Here is a 19,848-nt window from a genome sequence, read left to right as displayed (position 1 = left end):
ATTATAAGTCAACATGTCCTTAATGTAAGCATAGTACCTTTGTAACAATTTCAAACTATAAGGTAAACTTTTATACAAACTATAATTGAGAGGCACTTTCTTAAAGTTGTAAAAAGAAGGTATCATTGGAATAAATGAACATTCTCAGAAAAAGAATGAGAAGTGAAATAGCCTCGGCAAAACGTTTAAAAGATGAGATAGTCCGGGTAATTTGCGTATTGCATGTGTTTTTTACTCGAAGCCCAGCTCAGTGAAAACGGTACGAAGCCCAATGAAAAATAAGGCCCAACTTCGTAGCTTATCCGGCTGGTGGAGACAAAATCTTGGGCGAGAGGTTTTCGGTTGCCCGAAGAGCTCACTGTGTGGTTCTCTCTTCTTCACAACCAACCATTCACTCACTGACTCACTCGCTCTCTTCTCAATCCTCTCTTCCGACAAAGAGCTACACACCGAAGCCACGGATTTTGGGACTCCGCATTGTCATCGAGTGAGCGAGTGAAGTGAGTTCGTGGATTGGATTTGGATGAATGTGAGCTCATGCATTTACTCGGTACTCCCAAACGATGACTTTCTTTGCTCAATTTTGCTTATCTTCGGCTCTCTGACTCTCAAAGTCGTAGAATTTTCTAATTCACCAAGTTATTTAGCTTCATTTTTCAAGGTTTTCGACTGTGAATTGTTTACGAAGCACCTATATCAACTGAACTCAGAATTCTGCCAGACCTTTTGGGTGGATGAAAGTGCAATAATTTGATATTTATTTCTTCTACTTTTATATCACTTTCTTTTTTAGCGAGAACTTTATCCGTTCCCTATTCGGTGGCCTAAGTGCAGGTTTTTTGTATATCTGATTTTACTCTGTATCAACCAAAGTACGTGTATATAATTATAAACTTAGCTAGTGTTGCTTCACAGTTAGGAATATCTTGAAACTCTGTCGATGTATCTTGAAATTAGAGGAAAACACTAGGTGATGGTTTATTTGTTTATTTTGGTAATCGCATTAGGTGATGAAGTTGAATATATATCTGATATGAGACTCTTTTTCTTGTAATTGTGTAACCAGAGATTGGGGCTACACAGCCTGCCTTTGGGAAACATTTGGGTATACACACGGCTCAAATCCCATTTCACGATAAAGGATTGTCAAAACCGTTCATTTTTGGAAATGAGAAGGGGATTTTCTCTGCTTGGAAACTATTCGGAGTTGGTAAAAATTTGAACTTCCATTTCCGGGGCGGTGGAACGCTCCTGGTTAAGGCAGTTGCTACTACGCTTGAGCCCAGGCATTTGGTCCGTAAAAACGGTAACAAGAAACCAGGTCTCAGCAATTCGCAGCTGGTTATTGATCAGAGCTCTCCGCCAGCTCAGACTCAATATTATGATGAAGATTCCGAGGATCTTGATGAGAGAGAGAAGTTGCGGAGGACGAGAATCTCGAAAGCGAACACAGGAAACACGCCGTGGAACAAAGGGAAGAAGCATAGCCCTGGTAAGCGTGGTCATTGAATCTGGACATTTGTTTTGGGGGTAAATCTATATTCTATATACATAATCGGGAACTGTTTTTTTTAATAATCTGCAGAGACAATTCAGCGGATTAGAGAGAGGACAAGGATTGCAATGCAGAATCCTAAGGTGATGTCATGTAAGAATGACTTTTTTTGTTGAAATATAATGATGTAAACAAAGTAAATATGAACAGAACATTACCGTTACTTAAATTAAGCCTTTGATCGATTACTCCGTAGCCAACTGTATGCCACATTATTTTATCAACTTTGTTGTTTAAATTTAGCTAAAAGGTAATATAAGTTTTTATTTGTATTCCGGTTGTGTTGCTGAAACATTTTTCGCTAACAGTTTTTTCCCTGGTATCTTATTTCAGAAGAATAAATAAGAAGATTATTTTTCTCCAAAACTACTCTTTTTTTTTTGTTGCTCTGCCTTGAATCACATCACATAGTTTCTTTCAACTTTGCTTGTCACGTTAGTACTTGTTGTATGATTTGATAACATCAAGAATATTCACTCTAAACTGACTAAAATGTGCCTTTGCAGGTCAAACGAAAGTTGGCTAACCTTGGACATGCTCAAACGTGTGTTCTGCTTTTCTTTCACTTATCTTTATAGTCTTGCGCAGGCTCGTGCCAAGTCTCTAACAAATCCAACGTATAAATCTTACCTGTACAGTGAAGAGACGAAGAAAAAAATTGCGGTAGGAGTCCGAAATGGGTGGAAAAGGCGGCAAAAGATGCTACGAATTCAAGAAAATTGCCTTTTTGAATGGCAGAATTTAATTGCAGAAGCTTCTAGGGAAGGCTATGATGGCCAAGCTGAGCTCCAATGGGATTCATATAAGGTTTTGAATGTAAAGCTCCAGGAGGAGTGGTTGGAGAGTATTGAGAGAAGGAAAAACACACCTAGGCTTCAAGGAAGCAAGAGAGCTCCTAAATCACTCGAGCAAAGACGAAAGATCTCAGAAGCAATATCCCGAAAATGGGCAGATACTGTAAGTGATAATTACATATTCTTAGTTTCTTTCAAGTCAAAAGTTTTCAATAACAGCCATTTGTATGACGAAGGGGGTTCTTGTTTGTACAAATGGTACCTCGAACATCTAGACATTCACATTTTTAACAGAAGATTCATGGGAAGTCAACATGTGACGTGATCCGTTAAACTTTGGTGTGCACCAATGACCAATTTGGACACACTTTTCATATTTTTTTTATCCTGCTGATCGCCAATCAAAATATTTTTTTTCCCGGTGATGCGTGTTGATGGAATTTAACAACGGTGGTTTTTCCCGTACTGGGTGTTGGCCACATCAAACGATCACTACCTTGTGCCATTTTATTATGCTCAATATCTGAGATATTTCATTCATTGTCGAAATCAGTCTGTCAACACATGACTGATAATTTGCATAAACATGGCATGGCGTGTGTGTAAACAGATTGATTCTTGCGACCTGGAGGTTCTAACGGTGTGTTCATTTTGTAAATAGGACTATCGTGAACGCGTCGTTTCTGCCTTGAATAAATATCACGGCATAGAACCTGGAGCGGAGAGGAAGACGAGGAAAAGGCCAAGTGGCGATTCTGGAACTCCGCGAAGAAGCCCCGTGAGGAAATCCGCGAGCAACGTGAACGAGTATTCGAGGATAGAGAAAACTAAGGCAAAATCGAGGAAGCGTAATGCACCCTCTTATAAAGACCCTTTGGCCAGTTCCAAGCTGGAGATGATTAAAAACATCAGAGCTCGGAGAGTTTCCATGGATACCAAGAAAACCGAGGCTGTTGAAAGAGCCAAGTAATAATTCCTTTTTAGATCATACTAGTGTTTTGGATTCTTTAGAAACATAGCTGGTTTTAACATTTTACATTCTTCAGGTTATTGATTGCCGAGGCCGAAAAGGCTGCCAAGGCCCTAGAAGTCGCTGCTGAAAAGAGCCCTATCGCCCGAGCGTCTCTGATTGAAACCCGGAAACTTATAGCTGAAGCAATCAGATCAATCAATTCTATAGAAACCGAGAAGAGCAGTGAAGGCTCGACTCTTCCGCAAGAAGAAATGGGCAACAGCCCAGAAGACCCTCCAGTTAAGCCAGACAACAAACTCGGAAACGAACTCGCAGAGGAGATTCCGACTGAGACGAGACCAATAAAAGTAAACGGAACCCGAACCTTAACTCCGTCGAGCAAAGAAGAGGGCTTTCGTTTCAGCAACGGAAATTCGAACTCACAAGACGTAACGAACACTGACAATGCGCTGTTTCCAGTGAGCTCGTTGACACTGCTGAGTTCAGCGATGGAGATCGGAAAATCATCGGAAATCGATCCGGACGGTTGTGATGATCAAGAGAAACCTGTGGTGAATGGAGCCGAAAATGTCAAAACAAATCTCACCAAGCAAGCACTTCCGGTGAAAGCAGCGACGACGATTACAAAGAAATGGGTTCGCGGGAGGCTTGTGGAAGTGGCTGAAGGTTCGGTTTAGAGCTAATTAAAATACTTTATATCTACTGGGATTATTACCACTAGCATTAGGATTAAGAATTTTACAGTGCCAATCAACAAAGCTGCTTTCTGTTCCATAACGTGACTTTGAGTTTTGACACTGTTTACTTAGAGCTACAAAGATGGGCTAATGATGATGTATGTACATTATTCTGTTTTCAAGTGATTTGTTATTTGCCCGTTCTTAGTTGGTCAGTCAATGGTCTAGGCTGTGGAGCAATTAAATATGAAAGTCCTCAACAGAAATTGGTAAGAGAGAAAAGAAAAAGAGATCAACTTGTGAAACAGAATGTACAACATCAAAATCAACATCCACAGTTTAGCTTCTTTTTTACTCAATGGTAGAGTAAGGTTTGTTGGGTTTCTTGAGCTCTGAGTCAACGGCCTTCTCAACCTCTTTCCTCTTGTTCTCTCTCTCTTCTTTGGCGCTTCTTATTTCCTTCTCAACTTCGTCCTTCTGGTTGCCACAAAACCCATTAAAGAAAAAAGTGTTTAAATTACACAATAAAGTTAAGCATAGAGTAGAAATATGCATATGGACACGAAATATGTATAAAGAGAACATACATCAACTTGGTCAGGGACAGGCAATCTGGTGCCATGAACAGAGGCACGGTTTGAGGTTTTTCCAGTGACCATTTGGCGAACTTGTTGCCGAATCCGATTATGGTGATTCAAGCCACCCCTTGAAAACCACAAGCTCGCTATCCTTCTCTGCATTTTCTCACTATGCTATTGCTACACTCGCCCTCTTACGTTTGTGGTAAAATATATCTATCTATATATGATTGATTAACATAAGTATATATGGAAATAGCTTGATTTATGTTGATACATCTAGTGTATTCTAAGCTCGTGGGTACGTGTCTCTGTTGTAAAGCCAGCCACGTCAATGTGTGCTGAAACATCTAGTGAATTCCCATTCTCTTTTCGCACGGTTTTGTTGGGTATAGCACGTGTCACTCAACCCCTGTTTCGACATTATTAGCACGTAGCAAATATTATCCAAGAACAAAGAGTTTAATCAAATAAGTAAACCACCAAAATTTGAAAATTTGTTAAATAGCTAATTTTTCTTAAATTTCAAGTAAATAATAATTATGGTGATATGACAAGTTGTATGAAGCATGGACTATATGATTATTATTTTTTAAATGCAAAACATAGGTTTATTACTGAAATAAGTTGATAAGAGCCTCTTAACAATGTTGTAGGGAGGGGACCTAACTCAAACAATCTATAAAGAGTCAATAATGCGCAATGAAATGCGTAATGTGATTCATTGATCATTTTACACATAAGAATAAGAAAATAAACTCGACAACAAATTCTTATATTTATCAATGAGTAAGTCAATGGAGAAATAATTGACTTTTGCTTCGTGCTCACTGTGACAAGACAGTCTGTCACAACCTCAACAAGTTTTATTTAAGCGAGTCCGGCGCCATAGTTTCCGGTACCACAAAAAGTTTAACTTCTCCTATCTTAACCTCAAACTATATTATCATCTTTTTTTTTCATTTAAATACATAATTGTAAATCAAGATCCTCAATATTGCATTTGCATGTATTTTAAAAATAGTATTAGATAAATATTCGATGAGGTCCACACTTTAAGCATGCAATTTTTTTTAAATATTTTTGTATTAAAAATGAAATACTCGGTTGAAAATAAAATATTATTTGATTCGACTTAAATAACATTTTAGATGTGTCAAAAACTGATTTTTGAAGTTTATGGTTGTAGATGTTTTGAAATTGAGAGGACTTTCTTTTATATATTTCATTCTACATAATGTATATACATACACAATTAATAGAAGATCTTAAGTAGAAGATTTCATCGTGGTGCTCCTTAAGTAGAAGAAAAGCATTAAAATTAGAAGGTAGTGAGAAAGAAACACAATCATTGCAGAATCTGCTGGAAGTTGGAACTTGGAGATATTCATAAAGTCTTCATAGTTACTTCTTCCTCGTTGGACACTCGTTGTCGTTTCTCTCTCTCGCCAACGACACCTAACTCCACCGACTCCATTATCATCATCCGCGACCCAAATCGTACACAACAAACAAACAACACTCTCTCTGAGTAAAAAAAAACAAAAACAAAACTAAATTAATTAAATAAATAAACATCTTATGGAGAGACGAGACTCGTCCTCCGACGAAGACGACGACCGAGAAACCCTCATCGAGCAAAACGAAAGGAAGCTTCAGATTCCTAACTCGGCATTCCATATCGATGACGGAGGCGGAGATCGCCGGAACGGCGAGCTCCGATCCGCAATGCGGCGGCGATTCGGCTCCCTCGGCCTTCCCACTAAAAGGTACGCTGTCGTCGCCGCCGTGTTCCTTCCTCTCTTCGTCGTTGTTCTCTTCTTGTCCGTCGATGTCCGGAGAATTTTCCCGGCGAGCATCTCCGGCCGGGTCTGGTCCGATCCGGTCTCGGACCGGCTTCGCGAATCTGAGCTTCGCGCGCTTTACCTTCTCCGAGAACAACAGCTAGGGCTCTTAGCGCTGTGGAACCAGACGATTCGCGATCCTCCGTCGAATTCCTCCGCCAATTCCACTTCTAGCGATGCGGTTCGACGAGACTCGCTCGCCGGTGATATCAGATTCGCCGTCCTCCGTCAGATTTCGCTAAACAAAGAGATTCAGGATGCTCTGCTATCCTCTCACCGGACCGGGAATTCCAGTCACGCCTCCGAATTTGACAACAATGTCGGTCCTAATTCGGGATTCCAAATGTGCCTGAGAACGGAACAGAAGCTCTCGGAGAGGAAGACAATTGAGTGGAAGCCGAATTCGAAAAAGTTTCTCTTCGCAATTTGCTTGTCCGGCCAAATGTCGAATCACTTGATCTGCCTGGAAAAACACATGTTCTTTGCGGCGTTGCTCAACCGTGTTCTGATAATTCCCAGCTCCAAACTGGATTACCAGTACAACAGAGTGTTGGACATCGAGCACATCAACAAATGTTTGGGAAGAAAGGTGGTGATCACCTTCGAGGAATTCACTGAGACAAAGAAGAACCACGTTCACATCAACAGGTTCATATGCTACTTTTCCAATCCCGATCCCTGCTACGTGGACGAAGACCACGTGAAGAAGCTGAAATCGAACGGGATTACGATGGGGAAGCTTGAGTCGCCTTGGGCTGAGGATATCAAGAAGCCGAGCAAGAGGACGGTCGAGGAAGTTCGGTCAAAGTTCTCAACCAACGATGATGTCATCGCCATTGGAGACGTTTTCTATGCCGATGTAGAGAAAGAATGGGTTATGCAGCCCGGCGGGCCTCTAGCCCACACATGTCAGACTTTGATCGAGCCCAGTCATCTCATAATGCTTACCGCGCAGCGCTTTGTTCAGACCTTCTTGGGGAAGAGTTTCGTTGCGCTTCATTTCCGAAGGCACGGCTTTTTGAAGTTCTGGTACACCCTTTCTCCCTTGTTTATTCCCTGTGTTTAAATTATGAACACTTACTGAACCTTTACTTATGGGTTGTGTACCTTATTCATGATTTTGGCACGTTGTAAGGTTCGAATTACACGAGGAAAAAAATGTGTCTTTTAGTTGAGATTCAATCTTAAATGTGGCCCTGATATTAGTTAGGCTTCTAAATTAATGTGAAATTCTTTTGAAAGCTAAACTAACCTATGATCTGCGTTGTTTATGCTTGTTTGTTTCATGTTGCAAGTTTCAACTTGTACGTAACAGTTTCGTCTTTTGTTGAGATTCAATCTCAGGTTGTGTTCTTAGGCACTGATAAGATTCAACAATAGTTGGTTAAAAAAAATGGTCCATTATGTATATAGCCATATTTACAGTTTCACATTGTTATATAGCCAACGTTTCGTAAATCATAGGTAAATAGCCACGTCCATGTATTTACACGCGTAAATTGACGTAAATATCCCACCATTTTATTTCAATGAAGGGCAAACCAGGAATGCCACGTCATGTTTGTGGCTATTTACCTAAGATTTACGAAACGTTGGCTATATAGCAATCCCAAACGTTTTAGTTGGCTAGTCTTAGCAGCCATGGGTTATTGTCGCTTATGTTTCTTTAAATTAAAAAACTCTAAATTGATGTTGCTTATTTGCAGCAATGCGAAGCAACCGAGTTGCTTTTTTCCGATTCCCCAAGCCGCGGATTGCATATCAAGGTTGGTCGAGAGATCAAACGCACCGGTCATATATCTCTCTACGGACGCGGCTGAGAGTGAAACCGGTTTGTTAAAATCACTGATCGTTTTGAACGGGAAGCCTGTACCGCTTGTCACACGCCCCGCTCGGAATTTAGCCGAAAAATGGGATGCCCTGTTGTACAGGCATGGCCTCGATGGTGACTCTCAGGTACTTCTACACCTGATTTAACCCGTTTTTCTTCGATACAACACGAATGAGAGGACTAATTACCATTTCCTGAATAGTAGTAGTGATATTGTGGTTCATCATTGTGATTTCTTGCCCACTATTATTGGTTGTAGTTCTTTTGGGCTATGTTTGGAACCTGGGTTTTACGTGGACAATGAAAATTTTGAAAGGAAATGTGAGGAAATAAAAAAGTCTCTACTGTGTTTGGAAGTCGCAGAATTTTGAGCGATTGAGAATGTATTCCCAATGAAAAAAAAAATAGTAATAATCACTCACATGTGGGAATCTACTTGAATTTTAATTTTCCCACATTTTTTCGAAGGAAAATGAAATCCCAATTTTAGCTATATTTACCCTCAAGTTTTCCCCTCGAATTTCCTCAATTCAAACAACTCAAGTTCTCGTTTTTCTTTTTCAAGTTCCAAACATACTCCTAGACCCAGATTTTACAATTTTATTTTTATTTTTATTTTATTTTATTGAAAGATCTACGGCTTCAAACTATGTTTGATCAGAATTTCTGTCACTTATTATGCCTGTTTGTTTCCCGTTTACTTACTCGATAGGTCGAGGCTATGCTGGATAAGACAATATGTGCGATGGCAACGGTGTTCATCGGAGCCCCCGGATCGACTTTCACGGAGGATATATTGCGGCTCCGAAAAGATTGGGGGTCGGCTTCTTCGTGCGATGAGTATCTCTGTCAAGGAGAAGAACCGAACTTCATCGCCCAAAATGACAAGGAAAAAAATTGAAATAAAAAAGAAGCTAGAGAAGTGGGTAATTCTATTTTTTATTTTTATATTTTTCAATTGGCTTGACGTGGGCATTGTAATGTTGGTAAGTTGTAATGGTCGTCCGTGAAAGCTATTGTGTACATTTTAGTGTATAATTTTCAGCAGCCATCCACAGCCCGTGTATGGTTCTATAACGTTTGCATGTAGCAAAGTTTTGAAGTGTGATTTATATGATTGGTGCTTTATAATTGTACTGCTGTTTGTGAATGTCAGTTTCTGCCATTTTTTTCTTCTATCAATTTGAGGAAATATATGGTTTCGATCATAAAAAAAAACTTGCACAAATCTAGTGGAATCTTTACACAATTTAAAGTTAAATATCGAGAAACACCTCCATCATATATACTATTAAAAAGTGATGGAAATAATAGCACAAGGCTTTTCTAATAGTATAATACCTAACAGTACAAACATTATACTCTGTTTAATAATGAAGGATAAGACCTTAAGTCAAGAATGATTCAAGACTGGAATACGATTTTAGTACATCGTGTACAAACTTTGGAGTTACGGAAGATAGAGCACACTAAACTTCAAGCAATTCATTGACTCTTAGACAATATCCTCATAGAATAATGGGTGAACCAAAACGTGGAGGACCACCGACAAATACAAAGAGAGAGCTCAAACTTGAAATTGAAAAATTACTATATGATCTACGGAACACGAAAATCACCATAGAACCAGACAAATGTATCAAAGCTCAAACATCCAAACTGCAAAATATAATCTAGACTAAATAACACGTCAAACAAAGAAAGGGCAATCAACTGAAAAACATAAACTACGATTCAGAATCAATCCCTTTTCACCAACCAAAGACCAATCACAGCTAAGAAACCCTCACAAGAAAAATATGCATAATCGGGACCGGCGAGAACTGTAGTCTATACCGAGTTACCGTCATAGAGCCCATCAAATTGGTAACCAAAACTCTCTAAAAAAGTATCACATATCAAATAATGCAAATATTAATTATAATTTTTATCAAGTAAAGTAGTATCACGTTAAAAATGTGAAATCCCGCGGCAAAGCGAGGGCACTATGCTCGTTAAGGTAATAATGTTATGCTTCATGCTCAGTACCAATGATTTAATTTGAACTATTGATATTCGTTGATATGTTTTTTGCACGAAAAATATATGGATATCAACGACAAATGTATTCACTAAAATCGTCGAAATTCAACCAAAAAGAAGTCATCAGGTCAAAAAATTTGTAAATTAAAATAATCGGCCTATCATTCAATGTTAGAATCGTGGATTTAAATAATTGAACAAAATATTAAATGTATACTCTTGTTTAATAATATATTATATAATCACCTTTAGCACATGCTATGGATTTTCATGAAATGTTATATTTTACATTTAAATATTTGTCATTTTAATAGTATTATATTTCTTTTTACTGTAAATACACAAGAATTTTCTTGAATTATTGAAGATATAATTATACCTAAAATAAGTTCTAAAGAATAAATGACTAATAAATAAATAAAATATCACTGATTCATCATCGTCATCGTCATTTCCTTTCACTTTTCCTTCGCTCGCTCTGGTGGCTGTCGGCCCTTCCGCGGCGGCGACGTCCCGGTACGAGCTCTCACTTTAATTGTCTCTTTACACCGAACACTTCTCATGCATTTCATAGCTTTTACCATTTTCCATTTTAGCTAGGATTTCTCTGGTTCCATTAACATCTTCATCCATAATCTTCAAAGACAAGTTATGCTTTACTCTCAGAGCAACAAAAGAAAAAGAACTTATGGCTTACTCTCTCTCATGGCTAGCTCTATCTGCAAAGTATAAGACACGCCCACCAGGTGTTCGGTGAAATGCGTGTGAGATAGATAGATGTATTATATCACGACTCTATTACATGACTTACATTTTCTTCTTTCTTAATCTATCCGCTCATCACAGCTCGCCACTGTTCATTCATTCTCTTGGAGCACATAATTCTGTAGAATCGGTATTCGTTTTTATTCATCTTCCATTTCTGTTTATACTTCATATCTGAGATTGAAATCATTTCGCAGAAGCAACTAAGAATCAGAGAGAACAATGACGGGATGTTGGAGTGGCTGTGTTGTCAAACCCTTCATTCTATTCAACCCAACTCTCCCGGCCCGTTTTGCCAGCCCGATCATCATCGACATCACTGCAAGTAGAGCGAGAATCAGAGTAGCAAGAACGAATTGCAACACAGACGATAAACTCGTTCCCTTGGATTGGGAATCGGAGCTCGTCGCCGATCTCGATCCCGTGGGCTTCAAGCCTCCGAGCAGCCTGAAGAAGAAGAAGAGAACCAAGAAGCAACCGGGTTCGAGGCTGCTAAAAAACGACAGCGACGACGAGGACGAGAACATGGGTTGGTGCGTCCGGGCGAGGCAAGTCGCCCTCAAGTCCATAAACTCCCGGGGCTTCTCTCGCACCATGGAAGACCTCGTCACAGTCAAGACCGCCAAGAAGCGAGACAACAACAAGACGAAAAAGAAGAACAAGAAGAGCAAGAAGGCAGAAGAGACAGCCGCCGAAGACTCCGAGGACGATTCGGCGGTGACGGAGGAAGAGGAAGAGGAGAGCGGCGGTGCCACCGAGGAGCTGAAGAAGAGAATCGGGATGTTCAACGGAGGAATGTTCGAGGCGAAGAAAGAGAAGACGATGGAAGAGCTGGTCGAGAGGCTTTCGCAGCTTTCGGCGACCGGCGGGCCGTCGAACCGCGGCGGAGAGATCCGGCTGAACAAGGAGATCGTCGGAGCTCAGACGGCCCATCAAGTCTTGGAAGTGATTTCGGAGGCGATGGAGAGCGTTTCGAAAGGGCTAAGCCCGTCCCCGCTGAGCCCACTCAACGTGGCCACGGCGCTCCACCGAGTGGCCAAGAACATGGAGAGCGTTTCGATGGCCGAGACGCACCGCCTGGGCTTGGCCCGCCACAGGGACGCCTCAATGCTCGTCGGCCTCGCGATGCAGCTCTTGCCCGACTGCTCGCCCCAAGGGCTCTCCAACATCGCTTGGGCTCTCTCCAAGATCGGGGGAGACTTGCTCTACCTCTCCGAGATGGACCGCGTCGCCGAGGTCGCCGCCGACAAAGCCGCCGACTTCAACTCCCAGAACGTCGCCAACGTCGCCGGCGCGTTCGCCTCCATGAAGCACTCCTCGCCCGAGCTCTTCTCGCGCCTCTCCCACAGGTAAAAAGCTAGGAAAAATGGTTATCCGGTCAAACCTTTTAACCGTTAGTTTCAATATTTTAGTTTCTTGGTGGTTGGTTAACCACGATTAAAAATTAACCGGGTGGTTAATTTTGACCAAAAAGAACGGTTAAAATGGAAATTAATTGACCGGTTAATTTTAAGGGTCCATTAGATATATAGCCTTATCTACAGATTTGGTTTGCCATTTAGCCAATCTTTAGTAAGTTTTTGGTTAATAGCCATGACCAAATATTTACACGCTTAAATTGATTGAAATACCCTATCAAAACGTTGGCTATTTACCTAAAATTTACAAAACGTTGGCTAACTAGAAATTCCTCTAATTTTGGTTGGCTAGTTTGCTAATTACTTGTAATTTTAATCGGCCGAAAATGCCCACTTTTACCCGCAGGGCGTCTGAGATCATCCCCACGTTCCGGGAGCAAGAGCTGGCGCAGCTTTTGTGGGCCTTCGCGTCGTTGAACGAGCCCGCGGGCCCGATCTTGGACGCGTTGGACGAGGCCGGAAAAAAGTTCGAGTCTTTCACGAGAGACCAGCTGGGGAGCGTGTGTTGGTCCTACACGGTGTTCGGGGAAATGGGCCGGGGCTTCTTTCGCTTCGCTTGGGAGACCCTGACGGCTCGGTTCGAGGACCAAAGGGTGTCGGAGCAGTTCAGAGAAGACGCCATGTTCGCGTCTCAGGTGCGGCTCGCGAACCGGTGCCTGAAGCTCGAGTGGCCTCACCTCGGATTGTCTCTTGGGGACGATTTGGAGGAGAGGGTCGAGCGGGTCGGGAGAACGAAGAGGTTCAACGAGAAGGTCACTTCGTCTTTCCAGAGAGAGGTCGCTCGTCTCTTGGTCAGCACCGGCCTCGATTGGGTCAGGGAATACGCCGTCGAAGGTTACACTTTGGACGCCGTTTTGGTCGACAAGAAGGTCGCTCTCGAGATCGACGGTCCAACGCATTTCTCGAGGAACACTTGTGAGTTTGAGAGTTTTGTCTTTCTTTTTTTGAAACCAAGTCTTTTTGTTGTGTTATTTTTAGTCCCTTGGTCCGAAACTGATATTCTAACTGTCGTCGTCGCAGTGGTGCCTTTGGGACATACGATGGTGAAACGACGATACATGTCGGGATGTGGATGGAAAGTTGTGTCGTTGTCGCATCAAGAGGCAAGCAAAGTTCGCGCTTTTTTTTTATCATATTCTTGTTTTTGTTTATATGATGATTATCAAATGATTAGTGTTTGTGTTGATTTTGTGCAGTGGGAAGAACTGGAAGGTGGGTCTCAGAAGCAGCTTGACTATCTCAGGGATATACTCAGTGACCACTTGGAGTAGAAATTAGATTATTCAAATTTGCATATTTGTATTGTATGATTGCCATGCTATATAAATATTAGACCCGAACTTAAAAAGTAAATTATGATATTTGTTACTATTTTAATCATTATACTAAAATATATGTATATATATATGCAATAATGCAAACGATATCCATACTCATTCTAAAAATGAAATATTTATATAGAATGCTGAAATCGAGTTTTAATTCTTCACGTGGCCATACACAACACCAAATTAATATATATTGTTGATTTTTAGAGAAAATATTAAAAAATAAGAAAAACTAAATATGTATATATACGTACTTGTCGATATCACCATAAACAAATTTTATTATCACAAGAAGTTCTCACTAAGACTAAAATAAATTAATCCAGGTCATTTATCCCTTTTATATGTCATCTTCGTTGTCTCCAATTAGATATTAACACATTAATTAATTCTGAAATTTATAAGCAACTAAACTTCTTATTTATTTATTTTTTTTTTTTTTGAGTTGGGGCACTATCGGCCAAGATTACATGATATATTAGCAGTGCAAAGTGCAAGTGCCATTATCGGCCAAGATTACATAGTAGGTGGTACTATCGGTCAAGATTACATACTTATTAGAATAAATCCTAGGGGGCATGCATTTCTGCATCCCATGGGAGCTTGAACCCATGACCTCTCCGTCGAGAGGTGAGTGTGGGATTACCGCTAGACCAAACTAGCTACCACTAAACTTCTTATTTGTTAAATAGTCAACATTATGTTAATTATAGTTATTTAGCCACTGATTCTATTAATTGTAATTAAATTGACAATTTTGTCCAAATAACTTGATTAATAGGCAGGAATTATTTAGACAAAGTTGCCAATTCGACGGTGAAATTAATAGAATCACCGAATAATTAATTATAATTAACTAGTTGACTATTATGCAAACTTTTTAAAATATGATTAAATAACTATAGAACCGTCTAATTCTTCTAATATTAATTTTTGTTGTTTGATTAACTCTGACATCGTTATTCATTGATTTACAACTCTAAATTTTTCTTTTCTCTCTCTGACATTTCCATATATTGTCTTCGTTTTTCTCTTTTCATAACCAAACATAAAATAATAAAGTTTATTATATCTTTCAGTGGCTTCTTGCACAATCTTGATTATACGCAAACAAAAGTATATATGCATATTGATGTGAGACTGAGTATGAGTTCATTTTTTTCTTATTTCCCATTTAGAAGGGAGAAATTCACTATTTAATCCCAACAATATATGTCACACGTAAACCAATTTGATGGAACATGTCCAACCACAAACATGAGTATGACAAATATGAATATGATAGAATTGCTGATGCATGTAAGTTTTAAATATTTTGTTTATGCTAGTTTTTTTTTTTCCTTACATGCTAATGATAATTATTATTATTTTAGATTATTCCTAAATTATGACCTCTACACTAGTTTAGGACCAAAATCCAATATATGTCCAATTTAATCCAAAATTATGACTACATTTTTTGTGCAATTATGTTTTTACCCTTTATCATTTTTCTTTGCTTTTTTTCTCTTATTTCTCTTCGAAAAACTAAACTACGTTATCAGAAACCCTAAGATTACCTAACCCTACGCGACTAAGAGAAAGCTCACAAGGAAGATATATATATTTTTTTTTTGAAATCTGGAAAAAATGGGAAAAAGAAAAATCTGTGAATTCGTTTAAAGATTTATTGACATTTTTACCTTTTATTGACATCGATGTCAATAAATCTTTAAAGAATTTTTCCAGAATCGTTTGAAGATTTATTGCATCGTTGTCTTTAAAAAGACAACGATGTCAATAAATCTTCAACGATTTCCCAGATTTTTCAGAAATTTTTTTTTACAGACTTTTCATAATTCTAAGAATCGTTCTTGAGCATGAATGATGCCACTAAAAAATGTGAAATCTTTCTTAGCTAAGAACAATGAGAGAGAGAGAGAGAGAGAGAGAGAGAGAGAGAGAGAGAGAGAATAAATAAAACGAAAATAAAAATAAAAGAATATTTGTTGAGGGTATTACCAAAAAATGCAGGGTAGTCACAGTTTTGGATTAATTTAGACATATTGGATTTTGGTCCCAAACTAGTGTGGATGTCATAGTTTAGGAATAATCCCTAAATTAAATAGTGTAAATTACATGATTTTTCTCGTTTTCAAAACAATTTTTATTATAAGGTAATTTTTCACACTCTTATTATGAGAATTAAAAAAATTACAATATAAATGGGTATGTATTAAAAATGGGTATGCATACATACATACCCATTTTAGTTTGCTAGATGATAGAAAATGTGTTAAAAAAATTCATTTTCGGTATGCAATTTAATTATTCTCATACTTTGTTGCCTAAAGAAGCAAGTTTCGTGTTAGACTCGCCGACAACGATAGATAAAGTATAATATTCGCAAAAATGAAGAGTAAGTTTACGTAAATCTCATACGTCCGAGTGTAAAACAATCCGCTACATCAATCGTTAAAGGATCATGAATATTAAGTTTGATGACTGACTCACAAACACTTTTGTCTTTGACTTTTCTAATGGATATAAATCCGAGCTCCTCTCATATTAGAGACCCCCTCTCTGTTTCACCCAATCCTCTTTCAAAGATTGATAAGTGTTGTCGGTCGTTCTAAAAAAATCCGAAACATTAAATTCATCGCGACTTGGATGACTCGAATTACGAATCCTAAGGCCCAACGGGCCGGGCCATTAAAGAGCCCATCACGACTCAAAGAGAGCCAAAAACCCATCCAAAATGGGCCCAAGTCCAAGCTCAAAGTCATCCATGAAGTAGAGCACCCACGCGCACGGCCGTAGGGATTTCTCCCAAAACACATTGTGCGCGCCTCAAAAATTGGGCTCGCGCTTCCTTAGCGCGCTTGAACGTGCGCGTGCAGCCTTCTGCGCCCGCGCAAGCCTAATCGTGTCGTACGCTCCATGCCAAACGACCAGAGGCTCTTCCTCATCCTCCCAAGCACTATAAATACCCCTCCTCAGAGAGGGCAAGGTAGACACACTCTCATCCTCGGTGAGTTTTAGACTCATCTTAACTTAATTTTTTGCAATCTATACTTTTATTTTATGAACAAATAATGGAGCCAATGGACATGGATCAGCAGGATCACGGGGCTGAGAATGAGCCTCTTGCTTCTGCTGAAGAAGACGAGCGAATGCAGTGGAGGAGATGATTCCAATGATAAAGGTGGCAACAAAGAGACTGGCGGAGATGAGCCTCTTAAGAAAGATATTTATCAGATGGCAACAAAATCATCTGAACGCTCGCCACCAGGGCTGGATCGGAAGTCGCTGCCTTGCGTGCGATGAGCCTCTTAAGAAAGATATTTATTTTGATCATCGGTGTCACCACCGGAGGAGATGAGCTAGACATAAAACAAGATAATATACGTTGAGCTATGATAGAGTAATTCACTTAAATGTTTTTGGAAGATTTACTTTCATATCATTTAAGCATGTTGAATTACGGCTTGATTTGAGTTAATTTGTGCATTTTAATGGGATTTGAAGTTACTAAAGCCCAATTTTAATGTTTGAGATTGGTTAAACATTAGCCTCTTATTTATTTTATATTCACTTTTCTTTTCTAAACTTGTCTTATCTTTCTATGTGGGACATTTTTAAAGGAGGCAAAATTGCTTTACAAGTTCTTGCTCTAGTAGTTGTTTTTATTTTATATTTTTTTTAAGTTATATACGTTTCACACATTGGGTGAGGACGAAAAAGGAAGGCACGAATAACCAAATCGTCAAAGATTGAAGCAAAGTGACGGAAGATGGATACTTCGACGGAAGATGAGTATATAAGTGTATAAACAAAAAAATATTGGGTGTATGTAATATATATCACAATTCCTTCAATAATAATACTAAATGATTTTTTTTAGATTCTCTACTTGAAATGGAACTCATTTTTCAAAATATTATTACTTTAGTTTTTTTTTTGTTTTTTTTTATAACTAATGTTCTAGCAATCGATCGTTCAAATTAAATTTCGAAAGTGCATCTGAAAATGAGATGTCTTAGTTCCAGCTAAAGATTTATGAGAATGAGATGTATGATTATGTCAAAAGGATTTAAAAAAAATGCACCTTCAGACAATCTGTGATGAGTTTTAATCATTTTTTTTAATAAATTACTGGAATGCCCCTTGAACTATGACCCGAGTCCACAATTGCCCCTTCATAAAAAAAAGTGATCGTCTGTTTACCTTTAATTCTTATTTTGTGTCGAAAATAATCATTCCGTCAACTTTTCTCTAATTCTGTTATGTTTTAAGGGTAATATAGTAAATGTAGTGATTTCATTTTTTTATTTTATTTTCATTAGGTGCTGAGACTCACCGCCAGGATCAGCGCCGCCAGGTTGGCGAGGTCCGAGCCCGCCTTGGGCCACGAGGTGGTTCACTACCTCCTCGACTTCGACGCGTACCTCTTCAGCATGAGGCGGAGCAAGTCCAGCTGGCTCCAAGCCGCCTTTAAGTGTTGCGATTTTTCCGTACGCAAGTGCACGTAGTCGCTCAAGTAGTAGAGTTCGTAAGTACGAGTCGATCCCACGAGGAAAATGTTTAATTAAATTGACAAGATTACTAGCACGAATTGAACCCAATGATTTGATGATTATGATGGTTATCAAAACAAACGAAAATTAAAAACAATTAAAATACGAAAGATTACGATAGTGAGAAAGCAAGAACTATGGCTTCACAAGTTATTCCTATGGTTTGGATTCGGGAATTACGCACAAAACACACACTCTTATGTTTGCTAATCACGCTCACGATAATGGTAATCTAAGATTTCTCTCGAACATCTAAGAATCTAAACCTATGCCGGGATATCTTCTCTCGATCTCAACCCCTAAAAACAATAGCTAGCATTAAAAACAAGAACGTTCACACGACTCCGAAACAGCCTAGCTATTCCTAGCCTAGGAATGTATCCCGGTAAATTAATCCTTGTGCACGACTAACCTAATCTCTTCCGAGCATTAAGCAATCCTAATATCATGAACACGGTAGCTAATCGAATTCAAGCATTACACACGGAATCAAAATAAACAAACATGATAAAGCATATGAATATTAATTTGACATGATTGAATCCATAACCATATTCCTAACTTGCTACACCATAGCCCTTAATTAATTTAGTGCATGATTGAACGGGAAATAAACGGCAATGAATATAAAGCAATCATGAATAAAACTGAATTATATTAATAAAAACGGGAGTTCCAAAGATTCAGAGAATAGAGATAAAAACTGTGAATGATGAAAACGATAATTGTGGCGACGATGATCCTCTCTGAACGCTTCTTCTCTCCCGAGATTTTTACGGCCGAATGAAAACAAAACTAAAAGCAAAAAGTAAAGATATGTTTCTGAATAAACTAAAGTGTTTTTGTAGGTTTCCTAGGTTTTTCGGAGCTCATATGGGCCGTCGGATCGCATCCAACGGCTTGGATTACAATTAAAACGCGTGACGAAAAAAGTGGGAATCGGGGCTTGTGCGCCGCACAGGTCTTCTGGGCAGCCTGTGCACCGCACAGGTGCCGCACAGGGAAAACGCACAGGGCTGTGCGCCGCACAGGGCTGTGCACCGCACAGGGGCCGCACAGGGAAAACGCACAAGGCTGTGCGCCGCACAGGGCAAACGCACAGGGCTGTGCGCCGCACAGGGGCCGCACAGGACTCTGGAAATTTGTGCATTGCTTGGTTCACCTTGAACCACCTATCTTGAGCTCCGGGTGTCGGAATTGAGATCCGAAAGATGTTCTGAACTCCTTGAAATTTCCACGTCGTACTCAAATGTTCTATTTGTCATTTTTGAACCTCCAAACTCTGAAAATTAAGAAAAAAACTCCAAAACACATGAAAATGCTCTCGAACTAACTTCTTTTCACTTCCGAGAGTATAAACAAACACGTTTAAAACACGCTTATCACTAAGCGGCTCGACGAGGTCCGCTCGTGGCCAAGAGAAACATCACACAGCCAAAAACAATACTCACGGCCAAGACAAAAACTCACGGCCAAATTCATTCCAAATATCCAAAAATCCAAAAAT

The 19,848-nt window shown here is 39.4% G+C and overlaps 3 protein-coding genes and 1 long non-coding RNA gene across 5 annotated transcripts; 3 read left to right on the top strand and 1 right to left on the bottom strand.

The window, feature by feature from the left end:
- Positions 1–331: 331 nt before the first annotated feature.
- On the top strand, positions 332–4,202 carry LOC149385557 (muscle M-line assembly protein). Its single transcript, XM_089626028.1, has 7 exons — positions 332–550; positions 1,067–1,492; positions 1,586–1,638; positions 2,062–2,099; positions 2,194–2,512; positions 3,011–3,315; positions 3,396–4,202. The coding sequence occupies exons 1-7, from the start codon at positions 538–540 to the stop codon at positions 3,997–3,999; spliced, it is 1,758 nt and encodes a 585-aa protein (XP_089482154.1). The 5' UTR covers positions 332–537; the 3' UTR covers positions 4,000–4,202.
- Positions 4,203–4,239: 37 nt separating this feature from the next.
- Positions 4,240–4,796, bottom strand: LOC149385556 (uncharacterized). The gene is made up of 2 exons (XR_016301319.1): positions 4,587–4,796; positions 4,240–4,476 (listed from the first exon to the last, which is right to left on the bottom strand). It is a non-coding gene; the product is annotated as an uncharacterized LOC149385556 (long non-coding RNA).
- Positions 4,797–5,919: 1,123 nt separating this feature from the next.
- Positions 5,920–9,428, top strand: LOC149385555 (O-fucosyltransferase family protein). The gene is made up of 3 exons (XM_089626592.1): positions 5,920–7,450; positions 8,128–8,377; positions 8,965–9,428. The coding sequence occupies exons 1-3, from the start codon at positions 6,159–6,161 to the stop codon at positions 9,151–9,153; spliced, it is 1,731 nt and encodes a 576-aa protein (XP_089482718.1). The 5' UTR covers positions 5,920–6,158; the 3' UTR covers positions 9,154–9,428.
- Positions 9,429–10,666: 1,238 nt separating this feature from the next.
- Positions 10,667–13,872, top strand: RAP (RAP domain-containing protein). Of its 2 annotated transcripts, none has more exons than XM_089626917.1 (5): positions 10,667–10,790; positions 11,237–12,388; positions 12,804–13,372; positions 13,478–13,560; positions 13,654–13,872. In XM_089626917.1, the coding sequence occupies exons 2-5, from the start codon at positions 11,262–11,264 to the stop codon at positions 13,726–13,728; spliced, it is 1,854 nt and encodes a 617-aa protein (XP_089483043.1). In that variant the 5' UTR covers positions 10,667–10,790; positions 11,237–11,261; the 3' UTR covers positions 13,729–13,872. The 2 variants fall into 2 exon arrangements, with proteins under 2 accessions (XP_089483043.1, XP_089483044.1); XM_089626918.1 differs by lacking the exon at positions 10,667–10,790 and adding an exon at positions 11,105–11,169.
- Positions 13,873–19,848: the final 5,976 nt, after the last annotated feature.

The sequence above is a fragment of the Urtica dioica genome, chromosome 9 (genome assembly GCF_054948205.1).
Source record: "Urtica dioica subsp. dioica isolate 48M chromosome 9, U.dioica_male_clone48M_v1_H2, whole genome shotgun sequence".
NCBI classification, from domain to species: domain Eukaryota; kingdom Viridiplantae; phylum Streptophyta; class Magnoliopsida; order Rosales; family Urticaceae; genus Urtica; species Urtica dioica.
The sequence above is the reverse complement of the archived record's forward strand: the minus strand, read 5'-3'. Positions and strand labels throughout refer to the sequence as shown.